Source organism: Monodon monoceros, unplaced genomic scaffold (assembly GCF_005190385.1).
Source record: "Monodon monoceros isolate NGI ecotype Baffin Bay Population unplaced genomic scaffold, NGI_Narwhal_1 Super_Scaffold_13, whole genome shotgun sequence".
In the NCBI taxonomy this organism is placed as follows: Eukaryota; Metazoa; Chordata; class Mammalia; order Artiodactyla; family Monodontidae; genus Monodon; species Monodon monoceros.
Genome location: NW_021703769.1, coordinates 12,046,037 through 12,066,619, shown reverse-complemented (window position 1 = coordinate 12,066,619; position 20,583 = coordinate 12,046,037). Strand labels below are relative to the sequence as shown.

Below are 20,583 nucleotides of genomic sequence, written 5' to 3'. Positions count from 1 at the left end.
GCGCGCCGCGCTGGTTTCCGGAAGTGGCTGATGCGGCGACATGCTTGCGGAGCTGGGTTTAATCGGGACCATAGGCGAGGATGATGAGGTGCCGGTGGAGCCAGAGAGTGACTCCGAAGACCAGGAGGAGGAGGTATGAGCCGATCGGGGTGGGAGCGCGGCGGCGGGCAGCCGATGTCCTTGACTGCTTCCCTTCCCCGTGGTGCCTCAGGTCCCTGCCCCCAAGGGCTCAGCATCCTCTGCCAGGCCGGCAAGTGTCCCTGGGTCTCACCCGGACCCCCAGATCTTCCTCAGTTTGCTCGCCACTAGCTTTTCCTCACCTCCGCGCCAGTGCTTGTGCTATTCTGTGTCGCCTTGGTGAACTCAGTACCCAGTCACTGAACTGATATTTAATCCAGGCGCTGTGTCATAGAGATCCAGAGAGAGAGTCAGTCCTGGTTCCTAGTCAAGGAGCCGTGGTTATCCATGCGTTCATTAAGTCAGTATTCATTGACTATATGCGCTACACCTAGTGTTAAGCATTCAGGACACAGCAGTGAACAAGAAGGGCAAGGAACACCGCTCTCCTGAAGCTTATGTTGTGGTGGGGAGTTAGAGACATTAAACAGCATGGCAGTTAAAAAGGGACCGGTGTCACGAAAAGGTGCTCATCCTTTAAAGCTCCAGCTCAAGTGTTTTCCCTTCTGTGGCCTCATCTGCTTACTGACACCTCTGGTTTGGGTGTCCCTCGGCCTCTACAAATTCAGCTTTTCCAAAGCTGAACTCTGGTCTCCCTCACCCTCCCAACCTGCTTTATCTCAAGCCAGAAACCTTGGAGTTATCCAGCCTCTTTCCCCTCCAGTGTTCTGCAGGCTACCTCAGAAATCTCTCTTAAGCTTCTTTCTCCCTCAGTCCACATTGCTTCCACCCTAGTCCAGGACACACTGCCATCTTGTACCTGGATACCTACAATCCTAACATACCTGGTCTCTAACTGTTTCTCTTGTCGCCCCCCCCTCCCCCCAAGTGTATTTTCCACTTAGCAGCCAGAATCTTTTTGTTTCTTGAATGGAAAACTATCACAGAAATATTATCACTTGTATGTGGAATCTAAAATACGACACAAATGAACATATCTACGGAACAAAAACAGACTCACAAATATAGGGAACAGACTTGTGGTTGCCAAGGGGGGGTGGGGGGAGGGAAAGACTGGGAGTGTGGGGTTAGCAGATGCAAACTATTATGTATAGGATGGATAAACAACAAGATCCTACTGTATAGCACAGGGAACTATATTCAATACCCTGTGATAAACCATAATGAGAAAGAATATGAAGAAGAATATATATGTATAACTGAGTCACTTTGCTGTACAGCAGAAATTAAACACAACATTGTAAATCAACCATACTTCAATAAAATTTTTTTTAAAAATTGTCATAGAAAAGGACTGAAGGAAATATGGCAAATGTTAATGCTAAACTTCAAGTTTAGCTTGAAGTGCTATACAATTACCGATTTAAACTAGGTACTGGAGAAATGAGATGTAATCATTACTAATAATAAAGTTTAGGGTCAGAGTTCTTATGAAATTGTTTATCTCAAGTAAGAAAAAAAAAATCAGTAGAGCACTTTTTAGCTCTCAGGGTTTTTTCTTCTGTTTATCCTCCTGAAGCCATAGTTCAGCCAGTTCTCCTTCCTTTCCCATTTCCAAATGTATGAGTTAAAAAAATTTGTTGCTGTTGTTATTTATTTCTAACTTAATTGAATTGTGGTCAGAGAACAGAGTCTGTATAATATTGATTTTTTTGAACTTATTGAAGATTTGCTTAAAAGGAATACTATGTGATCAGTTTTTGCAACTATTCCACGTGTGTTTAGAAAGAATGTACGTGCTCTAGTGCAGTGTTCTCTATATGTTCATTGGAATAAAGCTTATTAATTGTGCTGTTCACATTTTCTACGGACTTACTCATTTTTTTTGTCTGCTTGATCTGTCAATTATTGAGATGTGTTAAAATCTCCCAGGACAATTGTAGATTATTCTACTTCTTGTCATCTGTCAGCTTTTGCCCTGTATATTTCTGTTCTCTTATTGGGTACCCTCATTTCCTTTTTCTTTTTCCAGTGTTCTTTCATCTCAGTCCCATAGTCATCCTGCCTCTCCCTCTTCCCAGGGGCCCATTGTGCTGGGCAGAAAGCAGAAAGCCTTGCAGAAGAACCGCAGTGCCGATTTCAACCCTGACTTTGTTTTCACTGAGAAGGAGGGGATGTACGATGGCAGCTGGGCCATGGCTGACGTCATAAGCCAGCTCAAGAAGAAGGTGAGACTGACACAGATAGGCAGTTCCATGCCATAGGCTGTTAAGGTTGGACAGTGAGCTTCAGGGTCCAATGGTTTAGGAATGCCAAATGTTACATATAAATTGCTTAAAAAATGGACATAGCTATGTTACAATCGTCTATTTTCTAGGTATTCGCTCCTTGTTTTGAGTATTAGAAAGAAACCTTTTTTATGTTGTTTTGTAACAAAGAACAATCTAGCAGGCATCCTCGGTAGTGGTGTTTTTGAAGGCTTGACTCTGCCCCACAGATACTATCACTCTCTGTCACTTGCCAGGTGATCTTATGTGGCCTTTCTGTTTAGGGTCCCTGGTTCCCACACATCACAGCCAAAACTGCCATGAATGTCTCTGTCATCTGCTTGTTTGCCAAGACCTTGTGCTTTTCTTTGAATCTGGTTAACAAGATAGAAGGTGCTTAAAAGTTATTTTCCATTTCACATGCTTCCGAGGGAAATACCGCCTGCTCAGGGCAGTTTAATCCAGACCCTGCTGGTCCTTGTTCTGTTTCAAATAAAACAGCATTGCCTTTTCAAAGTCATCTTGAGTGGGTTTTTTTTTTCCTTTTCATGTGTACTTCATGTAGTTACCGACTTGGTCTTGTAGCGCTTACATTCTAGCAGGGTAGAAAATGACTAGACAAACAATTAAGCCGTTCCTTATGGCTGTGGTAAGCGCTGTAGCGGTTCAGGGTGCTTTGAGTTTGCATCAAGGGGGCCTGCCATTACCTCACCTTTTGAAAGTTTTAGCAAGATCCAGCGTTATCTGAATTTGCTCGCCTTTCAACAGTTTGATAGGCTAAATTATGTCCGATGGGCAAGGGGAAGAGTTTTTCCAAGTAGCATTCAGATACAATGTGACATCTCTTGGTAACTGTATCATTCTCAATATTAAACACCGACAATGTGGGTGTTCTTACTGGTTCCACGTAATTTGAAGTTTTTTCACAAAAAGACAATTTATTTAATGGTTTTTTGTTTGCTTGTTTGTTTTGTTGTGAATAATCTATGGATTGATTAACCTGTCCAAGTACAGATGAGCTTTTTCTATATTTGACATCTGAGACCCTACCTTAAGAAGCCCTTTGCTTTATCTCTTTCCCATACGTATGTTTCTTTTTCATCTCTTTATTTTTATCTGTAGAGGGCAGCCACAACATTAGATGAGAAGATTGAGAAAGTTCGAAAGAAAAGGAAAACAGAGGTGAGTAAGCAAAGCAGTTACTTCTCTTTGTAGGTGAGCCCTGAGCTTTACTCTCAGCATGACCACACCGTTTCTCTTGGAGCCTAGGTTGCAGTACGGCTGGTGCAGGCAGGCTTTCTCTGTGTGCCTGTGGTTCATAGTCACTAAGAATCCGCATAGTTTTCTCCCAGGCCTGGGAGCATAATATTTTTCCCTTCCTTCCCTTCCCTTTCCCTTCACAGGTTCTGGATTTCCTGAAGTTTGTAGTCGCCTTGCTTTATTACAGTTTCTTTTTCTAGGATAAAGAAGCCAAGTCTGGGAAGTTGGAGAAGGAGAAAGAAGCAAAGGAGGGCTCTGAACCGGAGGAGCAGGAAGACTTTAAAGGGAAAGACGAGGAAGCCACAGAAGATGAAGAATCAGAGACTGACTACTCGTCAGCTGATGAGAACATCCTCACCAAAGCAGGTAGGCAATACTGTCAGAAATGGGGACAGGAAATTGGAGTGTTCGCTTTTACTTTGTAGGTTATCCTATGCTCTTCTACACAGTTAAATTTAAGATCTCTGGGTCGACCGCCTTTCTTTTTTTTTTTTAAATTTTTTTTCTTTTTTTAAATGAATTTATTTATTTATTGGCTGCGTTGGGTCTTCATTGCTGTGCACGGGCTTTCTCTAGTTGCGGTGAGCGGGGGCTACTCTTCGTTGTGGTGCGCGGACTTCTCATGGCAGTGGCTTCTCTTGTTGTGGAGCACAGGCCCTAGAGCATGTGGGCTTCAGTAGTTGTGGCGCGCAGGCTCAGTAGTTGTGGCACACAGGCTTAGCTGTTCAGTGGCACGTGGGATCTTCCCGGACCAGGGTTCGAACCCGTGTCCCCTGCATTGGCAGGCAGATTCTTTAACCACTGTGCCACCAGGGAAGTCCCGACTTCTTTTCTTTTAGCTTCTCTCTCTTTTTTTTTTTTTTTTTTGCGGTACGTGGGCCTCTCACTGTTGTGGCCTCTCCCGTTGCGGAGCACAGGCTCTGGACGCGCAGGCTGAGCGGCCATGGCTCATGGGCCCAGCTGCTCCGCGGCACGGGGGATCTTCCCGGATCGGGGCACGAACCCGTGTCCCCTGCATCGGCAGGCGGACTCTCAACCACTGCGCCACCAGGGAAGCCCTAGCTTCTCTTTTTCCTTGGGATTTTGTTAGGGTTGTTGTACTTTGCAGTCAGAGTTCACTCTTTTTCTTTTTCCTTTTCTTTTTTTATTTTTTTGGTCATGCCGCGAGGCTTGCAGGATCTTAGTTCCCCGAGCAAGGATCAAACCCAGGTACCAGCAGTGAAAGCGCCAAGTTCTAGCCACTGGACTGCCAGAGAATTCCCACGTTCACTCTTTTCCTCATCTCCAGCCCCACACAACTGTTGACACTTCTATGACTCAAACTTATTTGGAATGATAGGTCCCCCACCTCAGATGAGTCCAGCCACGTAGTAGGTGTTCCATTAATATTTCTTGCAGAAATGAGTGCTAAAGCATCCTTATATAGCACAGTGGTTGGGAGCCTTGTCTCTGGAAGCTGCCAAGTTTGCTTCCTGTCTGACCTCAGGTGAGTGACTTACCTGCACGGCTGCACAGCCTCCTCTTCTGTGAGGCGACTCTGGTGACAGGAGCTCCCTCAGGTTGTTGCATGGATTCAGTGAGGTGTCCATCTACGTAATGCACTTAGGACAGTGTCTAGTAGACTGAGTGCTCAGGAAGTATGAGCCCTGATTATCAGCTCTCTTTTTCTCCATAGATACACTCAAAGTAAAGGAGCAGAAGAAGAAGAAGAAAGGACAGGTGAGCGTGGGCTTGGACAACAGTGTGCAGCTTGTTTTTACAACCTGAAAGAATTTTAAGGTCACTTAGTTCCCTTTTTGCTGAATCCTCATTCTGTCTTTTGATTTTCTGGTGTAGGAAGCAGGAGGATTTTTTGAAGATGCATCTCAGTATGATGAAAACCTCTCATTCCAGGACATGAACCTTTCCCGCCCTCTTCTGAAGGTAGTGGCTTCTTTTGTCAACCATGGGATTCTTGCAGTCGCCCCGTAACCGGGCTGTCTGCCCTAAACTGGGCTCGTGGCCTCCCTGAGCTCTGTTGTCCACACAGAGAACCCTCTTACACAGAGGTTTTCGTCTTGGCCTGCACGGCCCTGCCCCTTCGGGGCCCCTCTGATGATGTCTCTCAGCAGCCATTCTGCTCTGGTCGCACTGGCCTCACTGGCCCTCACACAGGCCAGGCATCTTCTTCCTCAGGGCCTTCGTGCTTGCTGTTCCCACCGCCTGGAAGATCATTCCAGAAATCTGGTTGGGGTGCTCTTCGCCTCTTTCAGGATTCTACTCAGTATTCCCTGCTCAGTGAGACCTTCCCTGACAGCCCTTCTGTAAATTGCACTCATCCCCTCCCCCTGCCCTTGCCAGCCCCCTTGACTGCTGTAGCTCTCTCCATAGCATTTATCTTCATATGACACTTGTTTGTTTTCGGCCTGTTTTTTCTACCAGATTCTAAGGGCAGGGTTGTTCCTTTTGTTTATTACTATATCCTCAGGGCCTAGATAAGTGACATACAGTAGGTGGATTGAATGACTGGGAGGGATTGAAACCTGTTTGGAAACCTGCCTTGTTTGTTTTGTGCTGAGACTCCCCCTCCTCTCCTCTCTGACCCTATCTTTTCTTTTTCTTCAGGCCATCACAGCCATGGGCTTCAAGGAGCCCACACCGATCCAGAAGGCATGCATACCTGTGGGTCTGTTGGGGAAGGACATCTGTGCCTGTGCAGCCACTGGGACAGGTAAAAAGGACAGGGACTTGGGGGTGGGGGAGGGAGAGGAGGAGGAAGAAGGAGGATGTGCAACATAGAATAGACTCTGGGTTGACTTACCAAAAGCCCACTTTGCTAAATATGCAAATATAAATTTTAATGCAATAACATTGTATATTCTGTGTAGTAACTTCCCTTTTAAAAAATATTAATATATATTTTTCTATTTTTTTTTAAATACTCTTTACTTTTTTTAAATAGGGTAGTCACAGGTTACACGTTTCAGGTGATCTGGTGAAGGTCATTTTTGTTTAATCCTATCAGGGTGTCTCTGTAACCATGACCTCCTGTCACTCCCATGATAAGCCCCTGTCATAGGAGTAAAGATTTTCTAAAAGGGATGTTTATCACAACATTGTGTGTTAGTGCAGTTAATTATATAGTCATGTAATAGAATAGAATAGAAATAGTCATGTAATAAAATACGATGCAACCATTTAAAAAAAGTAGAGTACTTAAAGAAATAGGAAAATGTATGTTTTTTTTTAAAGGGAAGTTACTAAACAATATATAGTGTTATTGAATTAAAATTAACATTTTTGTCCATTAAAAAAAAGATTGGTAATATAGATACTGTTCTGGTAATGCTTACCTCTGGTTGGCTGAACTGTGGGTGATTTTTATTGCTTTTTTTTTTAATTTTGTATTTCCCAGATTTTTTACATTGACCATGTGATTGATTGTTGATTGATTTTTTTGTTTGTTTGTTTGTTTTGCGGTGTGTGGGCCTCTCACTGTTGCGGCCTCTCCCGCTGCGGAGCACAGGCTCCGGACGCGCAGGCTCAGCGGCCATAGCTTATGGGCCCAGCCGCTCCGCGGCATGTGGGATCTTCCCAGACCAGGGCACGAACCCGTGTCCCCTGCATTGGCAGGCAGACCCCCAACCACTGCACCACCAGGGAAGCCCAATTGATTGATTTTTAAATTTTATTTTATTTATTTATTTTTGGCTGTGTTGGTTCTTCATTGCTGCATGCGGGCTTTCTCTAGTTGCGGCGAGCGGGGGCTACTCTTTGTTGCGGCGCACAGGCTTCTCACTGCGGTGGCTTCTCTTGTTGCAGAGCACGGGCTCTAGCCATGAGGGCTTCAGTAGTTGTGGCACGCAGACTCAGTAGTTGTGGCTCGCGGGCTCCAGAGCGCAGGCTTAGTAGTTGTGGTACACGGGCTCAGTTGCTCCGCGGCATGTGGGATCTTCCCGGACCAGGGCTCGAACCTGTGTCCCCAGCATTGGCAGGTGGATTCTTAACTTCTGTGCCACCAGGGAAGCCCTGACCATGTGATTTAAAACCAGAAAAAAAGTTTTATGAAAAATAAGTTGCTTCATTTCCCTCTCAGTAGATATGTAGGTTTTCTGTGTGCAGGTGAAAACCTGGACCTGGGAAGGACAGAAGCTTTTCTCATTTTGCTTTCCTGCTGCCCTTCCCTCCAGGTAAAACTGCAGCTTTTGCCCTTCCCGTCTTGGAGCGTCTGATCTACAAACCCCGCCAGGCTCCAGTGACCCGTGTGCTGGTGCTGGTTCCCACCCGGGAACTGGGCATCCAGGTGCACTCCGTCACCAAGCAGCTGGCCCAGTTCTGCAGCATCACCACCTGCCTGGCTGTGGGTGAGTGTCTGGCTGAGGGCTGGCTGCCTCTGACAGAGTGTGGCACGGTGGAGGGGGGATGTGCACCACTGTCTGAGGGTGATGGGTGCAGGAAAGCCTTCATGTGATTGAAACCAGTTAAAAACCAGGTGACGTTTTCACAGTAGATAGTGAGGGCGATGGGGAGGGCTTTGACTGAGGCTTCACCAGCCTTGCAAAACGAAACTTCAAAATGATGAAACAAATTTTTTCTTGATACTGAACGAATTTAGGATATAATTTTGTCTTGCATGAATAATGAATCAGGTATTTATTGGGGCAGAATCTTTCTGATGATGTTATGTGATAGTGTTATCTAACCTTCATTTTACCCTCCTTATGCGGTAGGAAATTGTAGGTGATTTAGAAAGATTATCAGTTTCTCAGCTGCATCTCTCAGTTGGTGGACGGTTGAATTGTTGTATTCTGAAGTGGCTTTGTGTCATCACCATTTTAGATTTTTGCACTTAGCACAGTTGTAATTAAATAATCTGTCTCTCCCACCATATTGTAAAATCTGCGCAAGTGGGGCCTCTGTCAGTCTTGTGCTCTGCCGTTTGCTCGGCATCTGCCGTGGGAGCTGGCAGGTAGCAGGGCTCAAGTCCGTACTGGTGAGTGACTCAGCTGGCTGCCTGGTGGGCTTTGCTTTTTGCAGGCGGCCTGGACGTGAAGTCTCAGGAAGCAGCCCTCCGGACAGCACCTGACATCCTCATCGCCACCCCGGGCCGGCTCATCGATCACCTCCACAACTGCCCTTCCTTCCACCTGAGCAGCATCGAAGTGCTCATCCTGGATGAGGCTGACAGGTACACCTGAAATGGTGGGGTCCCCAGGGCCACACCCCGGGGCGGGAACCTGCACTCTGCCTGGTCCTACCTGGCTCTGACCAGTTCAGCTGTTCACGTTTGAGCCTTTGTCCATCTTAGCCCGGATTATCCTGCTCTTTTTCTATAATGTGATGGTTAAGAGGGAAGGCAAGTTAAATTCTGGCTCCACCGCTTCCTGAGATTAGGAAACGTTATTTAGAGTCTTAAAGCAAATCTTTTCTTGTTTGTAAGTGGGGGATAAGTACCCACCTCATGCTGTTGAAGATTCCAGGAGTAACTCCAGTATAGTGCCAGTGCATAGGGAGGATTCAACCAACAGCCTCCATTACTCTGATGCAGGCTCCCCCTCCTTCCCCGCTCCCTCCTCTTCCCTCCCTCCCTCTCTTCCTTCCTTTCTCTCATTCGTGTCTCATCTGCTCACCTCTTTCCTTCGTGACTCAACAGAATGAACTCTTAATGAACTGGACTGCTGTGGAGGTGGCAGGGTAAGGAGGCTGTTCAAGTTTACTCTCAAACTGAAGCATCTCCAAACTAACCAGGTCCTTAACCAAGTTTCTCATCCTCTGTGCCCCTCTCCCACTTCCCATCCCACTGAAGGGCAACTCCAGCCTTCTAGTTGTTCAGGCCATATTCTCAGTGCCATTTTTGTCTCCTCATTTTCTCATCGCCCCAGGATATCCATTGGTAAATCCCATCCACACACTCCCACTTTGGGGCTTCTCTTCTGCATCGTTGTTCCCTCAGCTTGGAATGACCTCCTGTACCTCCTCAGGTTTCTGCTCCAGCTGTCACTTTGCTGGCCACTCTATAACAGTTCCTGGGACTTCCCTGGTGGTCCAGTGGTTAAGAATCCGCTTGCGGGCTTCCCTGGTGGCGCAGTGGTTGAGAGTCCACCTGCCGATGCAGGGGACACGGGTTCATGCCCCGGTCCAGGAAGATCCCACATGCCACAGAGCGGCTGGGCCCGTGAGCCATGGCCGCTCAGCCTGTGCGTCCGGAGCCTGTGCTCCACAATGGGAGAGGCCACAACAGTGAGAGGCCCACGTACAGCAAAAAAAAAAAAAAAAAAAAAAAAAAGAATCTGCTTGCCAATGCAAGGGACACAGGTTCGACCCCTGAAGATCCCACGTGCCGCGGAGCAACTAAGCCCATGCGCCACAACTGCTGAGCCTGAGCCTGCACGCCACAACTACTGAAGTCCGTGCACCTAGAGTCTGTGCTCCGCAACAAGAGAAGCCACCACGATGAGAAGCTGACGCACCGCAACGAAGAGTAGCCACTGTTCACTGCAACTAGAGAGAAAAGCCTGTGTATAGCAACGAAGACCCGATGCAGCCCCCCAAATAAATAAATAAATATTTTTTAAAAAACAGTTCCTCCCTTCCCCCCACACCCCCGCCTCGTCCTTCCCTTCCTGCCTTATGTTCTCTGAGGTGCTACACCTCCTTGACCTCCCGCACTGTTACCTGAATGCTCGTGTGGTGGCTGTGTCCCTCTTCTCCCCAGAGCTTCACGTTCGAGAAGGGCCGACTTTGTGTTTGTGTTGCCTGCTGCCACATCCCAGTGCCAGGGCCGTGTCTAGAATCTAGCAGGTGCACAATAGGTGTTGAATAACTGGTAGACTGCCTCCCCCGAGCATTCTTGAGGCCTGAAGGAGGTAAAGGAGATCGTTCTAAGCCAAGGGAACATGATCTGATTTAGGTTTTAAATATCAAAAATATCAATGTCTCAAAAGACCAAGAAAGGCTGTGGAAGTTTCAGACTGAGACCAAAGAGACACGACAACTAAAGGTGATACCTGTCCCTCAACTGCAGCCTGAACTGGACGAGAAATACTGTAAAGGATTGGATGGGTTGAAAAAATTGGAGTCACAGTAATCTCACAGATGACTATTATCTGCAAAGAGAAAGAGGTTCCTTTCCTCGTGGAGAGAGCTGGTAGACACCACTTCAACCAAGTGACCAAACTGCGATGCTGGAACAAACTGTCTGTCTCCGGGTGGAGTGAGAGTGAGGTGCACAGCTGCCCCCCACCCCGCTCCCAGCAATGATTGTTGAATCCAGTCACTGGGGAATAATAAGACTTATTCAGAGTGTGAAAAAGGATGAGAGGACTTTGTAGACTAAGGGAGACTAAAGAGATGTGACAACCAAGTACAACGTAGGAACTGTCATTCCCGGACTAAAAAAATAAAAAGACAGCTCTAGAATGACGTTTGGGGGACAGTTAGGGAAAACTGAATATACATTGTACTTTACTTTAGATATCATTCAGACACTTGAATTTCTCAGGTGTGATAACGACATTGTGTTTATGTAGGAGAAAGTCACCGTTCTTAGGGAATGCGTGCTGAAATATTTAGGGGTCCGGTGTCATGATATCTGCAACTTAATAGCATATGATTCAGCAAAAGAAAAAAAAGAAAGACTAAGCAAATATGGGCAAATGATAATTCTTGGTGAATCTTGGAAAAAGGGTAAAATAACGCTAATAAAATAAGTAAATGAGCCTGAAACATAACCAATGACAGTATCGAAACATCATCTGTGCAGTGTTTTCTGTCCTTCATCAATACAGATGCAAGCCCAGTCCATTTCTCTTGATTCCTCCCCTCCCCTACTTGCCAGGATGCTGGACGAGTACTTCGAGGAGCAGATGAAGGAGATCATCCGAATGTGTTCCCACCACCGCCAGACCATGCTCTTCTCAGCCACGATGACGGATGAGGTGGGCTGTAGGGAACAGAGGGGCGGCGCAGAGGACCCCGGGCTGAGCTGGAGCGCCGGCTTGCCTCCCTCCCTGCCTCCTGACAGGATGGTCAGCGCCCCTGCCTTTGTGCCTGGCAGGTGAAAGATCTGGCTTCTGTCTCCTTGAAGAATCCCGTCCGGATATTTGTGAACAGCAACACAGACGTGGCCCCCTTCTTGCGGCAGGAGTTCATCCGGATCCGGCCAAACCGGGAAGGGGACCGGGAAGCCATCGTGGCAGGTGAAAGCCCAGGGTGGGACTGAGCAGGGAGGGCTGCTCAGCTCCCCTGAGCTTCACACCAAAGTGTTGGTTTTTCCCCGGCGACTCCTCCATCCGGTCTCCCGTGCCCCAGCGTGTGGTACTGCTGTTCCTCTGCTCCACGAGTTCTTCCTCCCTTTCTTTCTTTCGTCGCTTCGTCTCCCTTCCACCGTCCAGTCCTCTTTATGTCCTGCTGAACTCCTAGCCACTTCCCTCCAGCTGCCCCTCTGGCCCTTCGTCCAGGCCACTACTGTGTCACCTGGATTGTTGCAGTGGCCTCTGACCTGGCTGTCTGCTTCCACCCTGTCCTGTGGAAGTGCCTTCTCCACACTGCAGACCATTTAAAAGGATCATGTACAAACAAGCATTCGCTCCTGTTCCTTCGCTGTTTAAACCCTCTGGTGTCTTCCATTGCTCTTAGACTGAAATCCATGCTCCCTAGCGAGTCCTGTAAGACCCCTGGACCTGCCCTGGCCTGCCCGGAGTCCCTGGCCTTGGTGCCTTAGCTCATGGCACTCCAGCCACACCCGCCTGCTTTCGCTTTCTCAAACCCCCCAAGCTTTTGCTCTTTCCTCTGCCTGGAATCTTCCCCCAAATCTTCTCGTGGATGAGACTGTCTTGTCATTCAGCCTAATGTCACCTCCTCAGAGAGGCCAGCCCTGAAGCTGCCGCATCTTCTCTTCATTCTCTCACGGCATTTACCGCCCTTGAGAATTGGGACTCGGTCTCTCCGTCTCTGCCCTGGAGTGGGAGCTCCGCAAGGCAGGGGCCTCACCTGCCACCCCCGAACCAGGCACAGCAGCCGCTTTGCAGGCGAGGAGGGAGGACGTGCTGGAGGCAGCCACCCGCTCACTCTTCTCTCCCTGGCAGCTTTGTTGATGAGAACCTTCACCGACCACGTGATGCTGTTCACCCAGACCAAGAAGCAGGCCCACCGCATGCACATCCTCCTGGGGCTGATGGGGCTGCAGGTGGGCGAGCTCCACGGCAACCTGTCACAGACGCAGCGGTTGGAGGCCCTCCGGTAAAGTTTTGGGGGCTGAGGCTCCCACCCATCCTTCAGAGAGGGCTCTGTTCATTCCAGAGACGGAAAGTACCACCCAGAGGTCATGTGTGAGCAGTACCAGGGGCTACAGTACAGTTCCCCACTTCACACATTCTAGCCTAACCATTCTAAGGTCAGGTCTTAGAGACATTCAGAACTCCGACTTTGTAGAAAATGATACTCTTGCCCCAGGATTCGAGCGTGGGAGCCGCTGCGCGGGGTCACAGCAGGAAGTTGACTTGGGATGACGCAGCACACGTTCTGATCTCCGCAGCCTTTCCAGAGCAGGGGACATACCCAGGTCTGCTAGAATGAGATCCTGAAGCAAACCCGTTCGTATTTCTTGAGCACTTACCTTGCCAGGCCCTGTGCTTTTCCACGTGGTTTCTTGTTTAACTCTCGCAGAATCGAGTCGGCTTGGTAGGCAAGGAGGAGCCCTGTAGGACTCTGCACTGGTCCTTAGTCACACAGGCAGCTGAGAGTTGCTTCTTAAAGGCTGTTTTCAGTGCTGAGGCACTTGCCTCTGCTCCGTGTTATAGTCTTACTCTGTGGTCCCCAAGCTTCTCTATTTATAGGAATTGCTGTTTAAAGTGGTATACACAAAACTACATTTGCTCTATGTCGTGGGATGTTCGGGGGGCATGTAAGTGTCGTTAGGCTGACACAGCATCTGTCTCCACTGTGATGGTCTGTACTCTGCCGCTTGCCTGCAGAAGGGTTTGTGTTCTCTTCGCTGGCTCAGGCTTCTGCAGAGTATTGACTGGGGTCAGGTATTCAGAGAAACATGTTTGTGGCTGTTTCCAGGCGCTTTAAGGATGAACAGATTGACATCCTCGTGGCCACAGATGTAGCAGCCCGTGGACTTGACATCGATGGGGTCAAAACGGTGAGCGGGCCCCATCTTCCTTGAGTTTTTGCTGGGAGTCCTTTTGCCTCCTCACGTCCCCCTCTCCCCGCCAACTCCCAGGTCTGACTGATGCTTAACTTTGGCCTTCCAGGTCATCAACTTCACGATGCCCAACACCATCAAGCATTATGTCCACCGGGTGGGGCGAACAGCTCGTGCCGGCCGGGCCGGGCGCTCAGTCTCTCTGGTGGGAGAGGAGGAGCGGAAGATGCTGAAGGAGATCGTGAAGGCCGCCAAGGCCCCCGTGAAGGCCCGGACGCCGCCCCAGGGTGAGCAGGCGTCAGTGCCGCGGCTCAGGGCGGTTCGGGTGGGTGGGGGAGCATCCTAGCTCAGACCCCAAAGGACGGGGCAGCGGGCAGAGGGTAATGGGTGAGAGCAGGTGCTTTGCAGTTAGGAGCCAGATTTGAATCCCAGCTCTGCCACTTCCTTGCTGAGGGGCCCCGGGCAGGTCTCCCCTTGCCTCTCTGGGCTTCATTCTCTCTGTGTGTGAAAGGGACTGAGGAGAGACTTGTGCCCCAAGTGCTTAGTCATAGGTATTCGCCAGCCTTTGGGAAGAGAACGCCTCTTCTTTTTTTTTTTTTTGCGGTACGTGGGCCTCTCACTGTTGTAGCCTCTCCCGTTGCGGAGCACAGGCTCCGGACGCGTAGGCTCAGCGGCCATGGCTCACGGGCCCAGCTGCTCCACGGCACGTGGGATCTTCCCGGACCGGGGCACGAACCCACGTCCCCTGCATCGGCAGGCGGACTCTAAACCACTGCGCCTCCAGGGAAGCCCAAGAAGGCCTCTTAAGGCACCACCCCCACTAACCCTTCACCACTTCCTCTTGGTGGGGGCCCAGGATGGGGAGGAGGTCAGCACTTACTCTTTTTGTATATCTTTCATTCCTTTTTTACTCATCTGTAGCGGTCATATAATGCACATCGTTAAAAAAATTTTTTTTTAAGTTACAAAAGTAATATGTATTCAGTGTTGGAAAAAAGTAAATCAAATAAGAGTAAAAATGTAATTGCATGTGAAAGAGCTCACCACTCATAGCATTTAGATACACGTCTTTTCAAGACCTTTTTTTCCATTCATAGGTCTTTTTTTTTTTCCTTTCATTTAAAAAATTTTCATTTAATTCATTCAGTCTATTGCTGTTTGTTGTATTCTAAGTATTGGGGATACAGCAGGAAACAAAACAGCTGACACTGTTGGGAAAAAGACACAATAAATAAGCTAATTGTAGGTGTGATTGAGAACGACAGGAGAAGTGCCTACTTTAGAAAAGCTGCTGAGAAAAGGCCTCTGACAGATGGCATCTGAGCCAAGTCCCGGATGACGAGAATGAGATGGCTGTGGGAGGTCTGGGGACAGAGTGTGCCAAGCAGGGAAAACCAGGGCAAAGCCTCAGAGACAGGAACACACTTGATGTGGGAGTAGAAGACAGGGAGGGCCAGAGGCCCGAGGCCTGTGAGCAAGGGGTAGGCAGAGGTCAGAGAGGTAGGCAGGGGCCATGCTGAGGAGTTTGGAATTTATTCCATGAGCATCAGGAAGCCTTTGGGGAGGTGTTAAGCAGAGCAGCCACACATAAAAAAAAAAAACAAAAAACCCAGTTTTCTGTGCCACTAAATACCCATCTGAGGGCTTCCCTGGTAGCGCAGTGGTTAAGAATCCGTCTGCCAATGCAGGGGACACGGGTTTGAACCCTGGTCAGGGAAGACCCCACATGCCGCGGAGCGACTAAGCTCACGCGCCGCAACTACTGAGCCTGCGCTCTAGAGCCCGCGAGCCACAACTACTGAGGCCGCATGCCAGGACTACTGAAGCCTGTGTGCCTAGAGCCCGTGCTCCACAGCAAGAGAAGCCACCGCAATGAGAAGCCCACGCGCAGCAATGAAGACCCAACACAGCCAAAAATAAATAAATAATTAAAGAAAAATAGCCATCTGCGTTGTTTGCATCAGCTATACCATATTCATCCTTATTTTAAAATCTTTTTCGTTCTTTTCCCCTGAGATGTCATCCTCAAATTCCGGGACAAGATTGAGAAAATGGAGAAGGATGTGTATGCAGTTCTGCAGTTAGAGGCTGAAGAAAAAGAGATGCAAAAGTCAGAAGCCCAGGTGAGGCTGTGAGGAGCGCTCTGGTCCACATGCTGCTTAGTAAGCAGACTGCATGGGCCCCGGCTGGTCTGCCTTCTGATATGCTGTGTCTGCCAAACGTATCAGAGCCCCAAGTATTTACAGGCAGTGGCTTCCTGCAGCCACCATGTTCTGTATTGTCAGATGTAGGTTTCATGGCAGGCATCCTTTTGCTGTCCCCACAGATCAACACAGCACAGCGGCTCCTGGAGAAAGGGAAGGGGGCCCCAAACCCTGAGCCTGAAAGGAGCTGGTTCCAGACCAAAGAAGAGAGGAAGAAGGAAAAAAGTATGTTGGGGAGGTTCCTCAGAAAGCTAAACATAGAATTACCATCAGGCCCAGCAATTCCACTCCTAGGTCTATACCCCAAAGAACAGAAAATAGGGACTCAAGCAGATACTTGTATGCCAGTATTCATTGAAGCATTATTCACAATAGCCAAAGGGTGGAAACAACCATGTTCATCAGCAGATGAACGGATACACAGAATGTGGTAGGTACATACAATGGGATATTAATTCAGCCATAATGAAGTTCTGGTACATGCCATAAGGATGAACCTTGGAAACATGCTAAGTGAAATAATCCAGACAAGGGGACACATCTTTATGATTCCATTTATAATAGGTACCTGGATAGGCAAATACATAGACACAGAAAGTAGAAGAGAGATTAGCAGGAGCCGTGGGGAAGCTCTAACGGTAATAGAGCTTCTGTCTGGGATGATGAAAAAGTTTTAGAAACAGATAATGGTGATGATTGTACAATATTGTGAATGTCATTAATGCTACCGAATTGTACACTAAAGAACGGGTAAAATGGCAAACTTTATGTTATATATATTTTGCCACAATTTAGAAAAAGTAAGTCAGAAAGATATTTAGATATATATATTCCCTTTTTTCTCCTTTAAAAAACAAACAAACAAATTCACATTGTCTACACCTTGCTTTTTTCAATGAATTTTGTAGTTTGGAGATCATTTTATATAGGCACATATATAGCTGTCTTTTCTTTTTTTCAGTGGCTATGTGGTCTTCCATCACATAGGTGGATTATAGTTTATTTTAATTAGTTCCCCATTGAGGGACATGGAGGTTGTTTCTAATCTTTTGCTATTATAAACAAGTGATGTAGTAGATAGCTATACAGATGCCCTTTCACAATTAAGCAAGCATATTTGATTTATAAGGTAAGTTCCAAAAAGTGAAATTGTAGGTCAGAGGCTATGTGTATTTATTATTTTGTTAGGGATTGCAAAATTACCTTCCAAAAAGGTAGTACCAGCATTTAAGAAATACTGTCTATATTTGATGGGACAAAAAATTAAGGTGTATGTATGTTAAGTTTCTGTGTTATAAATAGAGTTATAACTATATTGTGGGAAGGGGTGGGAAGTATATCTTTCATAATACGAGGCAGATATATAATGAATGTCTCAAGTGGATTAATTAAGAAATAGTGGAACCAGCAGGTTATTTAGTGAGATGGAGGTAACTGCCAGGAGAGGAAGTGACTGCTGCTTTTCATTTTAAGCCCTTAAGTGTATCACTTTTAAATATGTACACTTCTTTTTTTTTTTTTTTGCGGTACCTGGGCCTCTCACTGTCGGGGCCCCTCCCGTTGCGGAGCACAGGCTCTGGACGCGCAGGCTTAGTGGCCATGGCTCACGGGCCCAGCCGCTCCACGGCATGTGGGATCTTCCCGGACCGGGGCACAAACCCACGTCCCCTGCATCGGCAGGTGGACTCCCAGCCACTGCGCCACCAGGGAAGCCCAAATATGTACACTTCTTATTGTAAGTTTAAAAAAAGATTTTATGAAATGATACCTGGACTTCCATGCTCTCTTCTCATCCCAGTTGCCAAGGCTCTGCAGGAGTTTGACTTAGCCATAAGAGGAAAGAAGAAAAGGAAGAAGTTTATGAAGGATGTCAAGAAAAAGGGGGAGATGACAGTGAGTAGCCTCCCCTTTGGAGTTAGGTCCCTGCCTGAGGATGTGGGTCAAGGCTGCCAGGTCTGTTCCACACTTACATGTCATCCTCTCCCCAGGCAGACGAAAGGTCCCAGTTTGAAATCCTCAAGGCACAGATGTTCGCTGAGCGGCTGGCCAAGAGGAACCGCAGAGCCAAGCGGGCCAGAGCAATGCCCGAGGAGGAGCCAGCGAGGGGCCCTGGTAGGCAGATGGGGAGCCTGAAGGAGCTGGTAGGAAGGCTCTGCCTGAAACCTGGGCTTGTGGTGAGGGACAAAAGGGGAGGGATGATGATAAGAGCCAACACTTTTTGAGTAATGAGTATGTAGGTGTGTACAGCTGTCCTTTATTGGCTCCAAGGGGTGAAGTGACCCCATGTTTAGTAGGATTTGAACTCAAGCCTTTCTGATTCTGGAGCCTAAATCCTTACCAGCTGCTGCTTGAAGGAGTGGGTCAGGGTAGAATGAGGGGAAGATGTTTTCAGCCCATTTTATGTTTACATGGTCCATTCCACCTTTGGACTCTGCAGGCATCCTTTGGAGTGGTTCTTCACACCTGGTACTTATGATTCCTTATCTCTTTTCTGCTGGGATCTGATGTCTTGCTTCCATGTCAAAACATCAGGCCAGAGCATCCACTGAACTTGGAACCATTACCTTGAGCTTAAGGGGATTTAGGAGCTTGGGACAAAAAGGCCATATCTAACCCATTCTCTCTGTGCACAGCAAAGAAGCAAAAGCAGGTGAAGAAATCTGTATTTGATGAAGAACTCACCAACACAAGCAAGAAGGCCCTGAAACAGTATCGAGCTGGGTAGGGTTTTAAGTCATCGTGGAGCTCTTGGTATTCTGATGAAAGCTATGAATCTTCTCCCTCCTTCCTTCCCCACTCCCAGGTCTCATATACCTACAGCTTTATGATGCAGGCATGCCACATTTTATTGTCTTTTGCTTTACTGCACTTCGCAGATACTGCTGTTTTTACAGATTGAAGGTTTGTGGCAATCCTGCGTTGTCAGATGATGGTTAGCCTTTTTTTAGCAATAGAGTATTTTTATTTTTTTAATTTTTATTTATTTATTTTCTGGCCACACCATGCACTTGCAGGATCTTAGTTCCCCGACCAGGGATCGAACCCGGGTCCCAGCAGTGAAAGTGCGGAGTCCTGACCACTGGACCGCCAGGGAATTCCCAGCAATAGAGTATTTTTAAATTAAGATATGTGCATTGTTTTTCTTTTTAGATATAATGCTATTGCACACTTTATTAAGACACTATAGTATAGTGTAAATGTGACCGTTACATGCATTGGGAAACCACTAAATCCGTGTGACTTGCTTTATTGTGATACTCACTTTATTGCAGTGGTCTGGAGCCAAACCCTCAATATCTTTGAGGTCTGCCTGTATATAATTTTAAGGGCTCCTGTCTGCCCCCTCCCCCACCAGCCCATCTGTGGATTCTCAGGATGAGAGTAAGAGAAGTGTTAAGACCCTCCTGCCTTGGAGGTGAAATAGCACATTTTTGGTTCAGAAATAGAGCTTTCTCTCAGGGGAGTGATAGAACCCCAAAGAAAGGATTCTGGTGTGCTCTTGGGAATGTGCTGTTCCTCCTCACATCCTCTGGGCTGGGGTTGGTGGCTGGGTAAACTAAGTTACCCAAGCAGTTTTATTACATACACAAGAAGGAAGAGCCTCTTCGTCTTGTTTTAGTGCTGGGCCCTGACTTCCATAAACCCATATTATCAGGTGGAAGAACACAGACTTAGAACCTCAGGCCCTGAAAATGACACATCTGTGGCGCTGCTGCTTTGTGTGGGAGCTGGTAGGATGGGGGGTGAAACATTGCCTGCTTGTCCAATATTTTGCCGTCTTCTCTCATTCACAGCCCCTCCTTTGAAGAAAGAAAACAATTGGGCTTGCCCCACCAGAGACGAGGAGGAAACTTTAAATCTAAATCCAGGTAATGTTTATAGTTCTGGAGGACCAGAGGCTATGAGTGGGGTTGGAGAGGAAAGCTTTCCTGGGAAAGGAGCTTCTCCTTCCTCTTTCTGGTCTTGGCGTTGGTCTTTACTCTGCTCATTTTCTTCATAGGTACAAGAGGAAGAAGTAGCCGTGGGGCCTGAAGAAGTTCATGGGGCGGCTCTTAGATCCCTTCTTTGTTGGAAGTCATCCTGGTTTGGTCTCTCTTTTCTGTTTGTAAAAAAATTATTTAAAACTTTAATACATCTTTGTCATTTGTACATTAAAGAAACGGAAAAGTTGGGGGTGGTGGTGGTATATAGCTGTTTCCTAAGCATCCTTGTCAGCAAAAGTTCTTTTCCTTTTTTTTTTTTTTTTTTTGCGGTACGCGGGCCTCTCACTGTTGTGGCCTCTCCCGTTGCGGAGCACAGGCTCCGGACGCGCAGGCTCAGCGGCCATGGCTCACGGGCCCAGCTGATCCGCGGCATGTGGGATCTTCCCGGACCGGGACACGAACCCGTGTCCCCTGCATCGGCAGGCTTACTGTCAACCACTGCGCCACCAGGGAAGCCCCAAGACTCCTTTCTTGATAAGCTTTCACATAAAGAAAATACTAGGGGGCTTCCCTGGTGGCGCAGTGGCTAAGAATCTGCCTGCCAGTGCAGGGGACACGGGTTCAGGCCCTGGTCCAGGAAGATCCCACATGCCGTGGAGCAACTAAGCCTGTGCGCCACAACTACTGAGCCTATGCTCTAGAACCCGCAAGCCACAACTACT

At 47.7% G+C, this 20,583-nt stretch overlaps 1 protein-coding gene across 1 annotated transcript; it reads left to right on the top strand.

Moving 5' to 3' along the window:
* The first annotated feature begins 7 nt into the window (after positions 1-7).
* DDX27 (DEAD-box helicase 27) lies at positions 8-20,174 on the top strand. The gene is made up of 21 exons (XM_029221403.1): positions 8-133; positions 2,160-2,306; positions 3,468-3,527; positions 3,806-3,971; positions 5,281-5,324; positions 5,442-5,528; positions 6,210-6,315; positions 7,775-7,948; positions 8,622-8,772; positions 11,422-11,521; positions 11,641-11,782; positions 12,671-12,824; positions 13,650-13,731; positions 13,844-14,021; positions 15,751-15,857; positions 16,061-16,163; positions 17,737-17,831; positions 17,927-18,050; positions 18,572-18,659; positions 19,733-19,807; positions 19,939-20,174. Exons 1-21 carry the CDS (start codon positions 41-43, stop codon positions 19,955-19,957), a joined length of 2,295 nt encoding a protein of 764 aa, XP_029077236.1. The 5' UTR covers positions 8-40; the 3' UTR covers positions 19,958-20,174.
* Positions 20,175-20,583: the final 409 nt, after the last annotated feature.

Bases quoted from the DNA above. Each gene is read 5' to 3' on its own strand.
- DDX27 (XM_029221403.1), top strand. From the start codon at position 41: ATGCTTGCGGAGCTGGGTTTAATCGGGACCATAGGCGAGGATGATGAG. The intron at 3,528-3,805 runs GTGAGTAAGCAA...TTCTTTTTCTAG, and splicing joins GAAAGAAAAGGAAAACAGAG to GATAAAGAAGCCAAGTCTGG. The intron at 11,783-12,670 runs GTGAAAGCCCAG...TCTCCCTGGCAG, and splicing joins CCGGGAAGCCATCGTGGCAG to CTTTGTTGATGAGAACCTTC.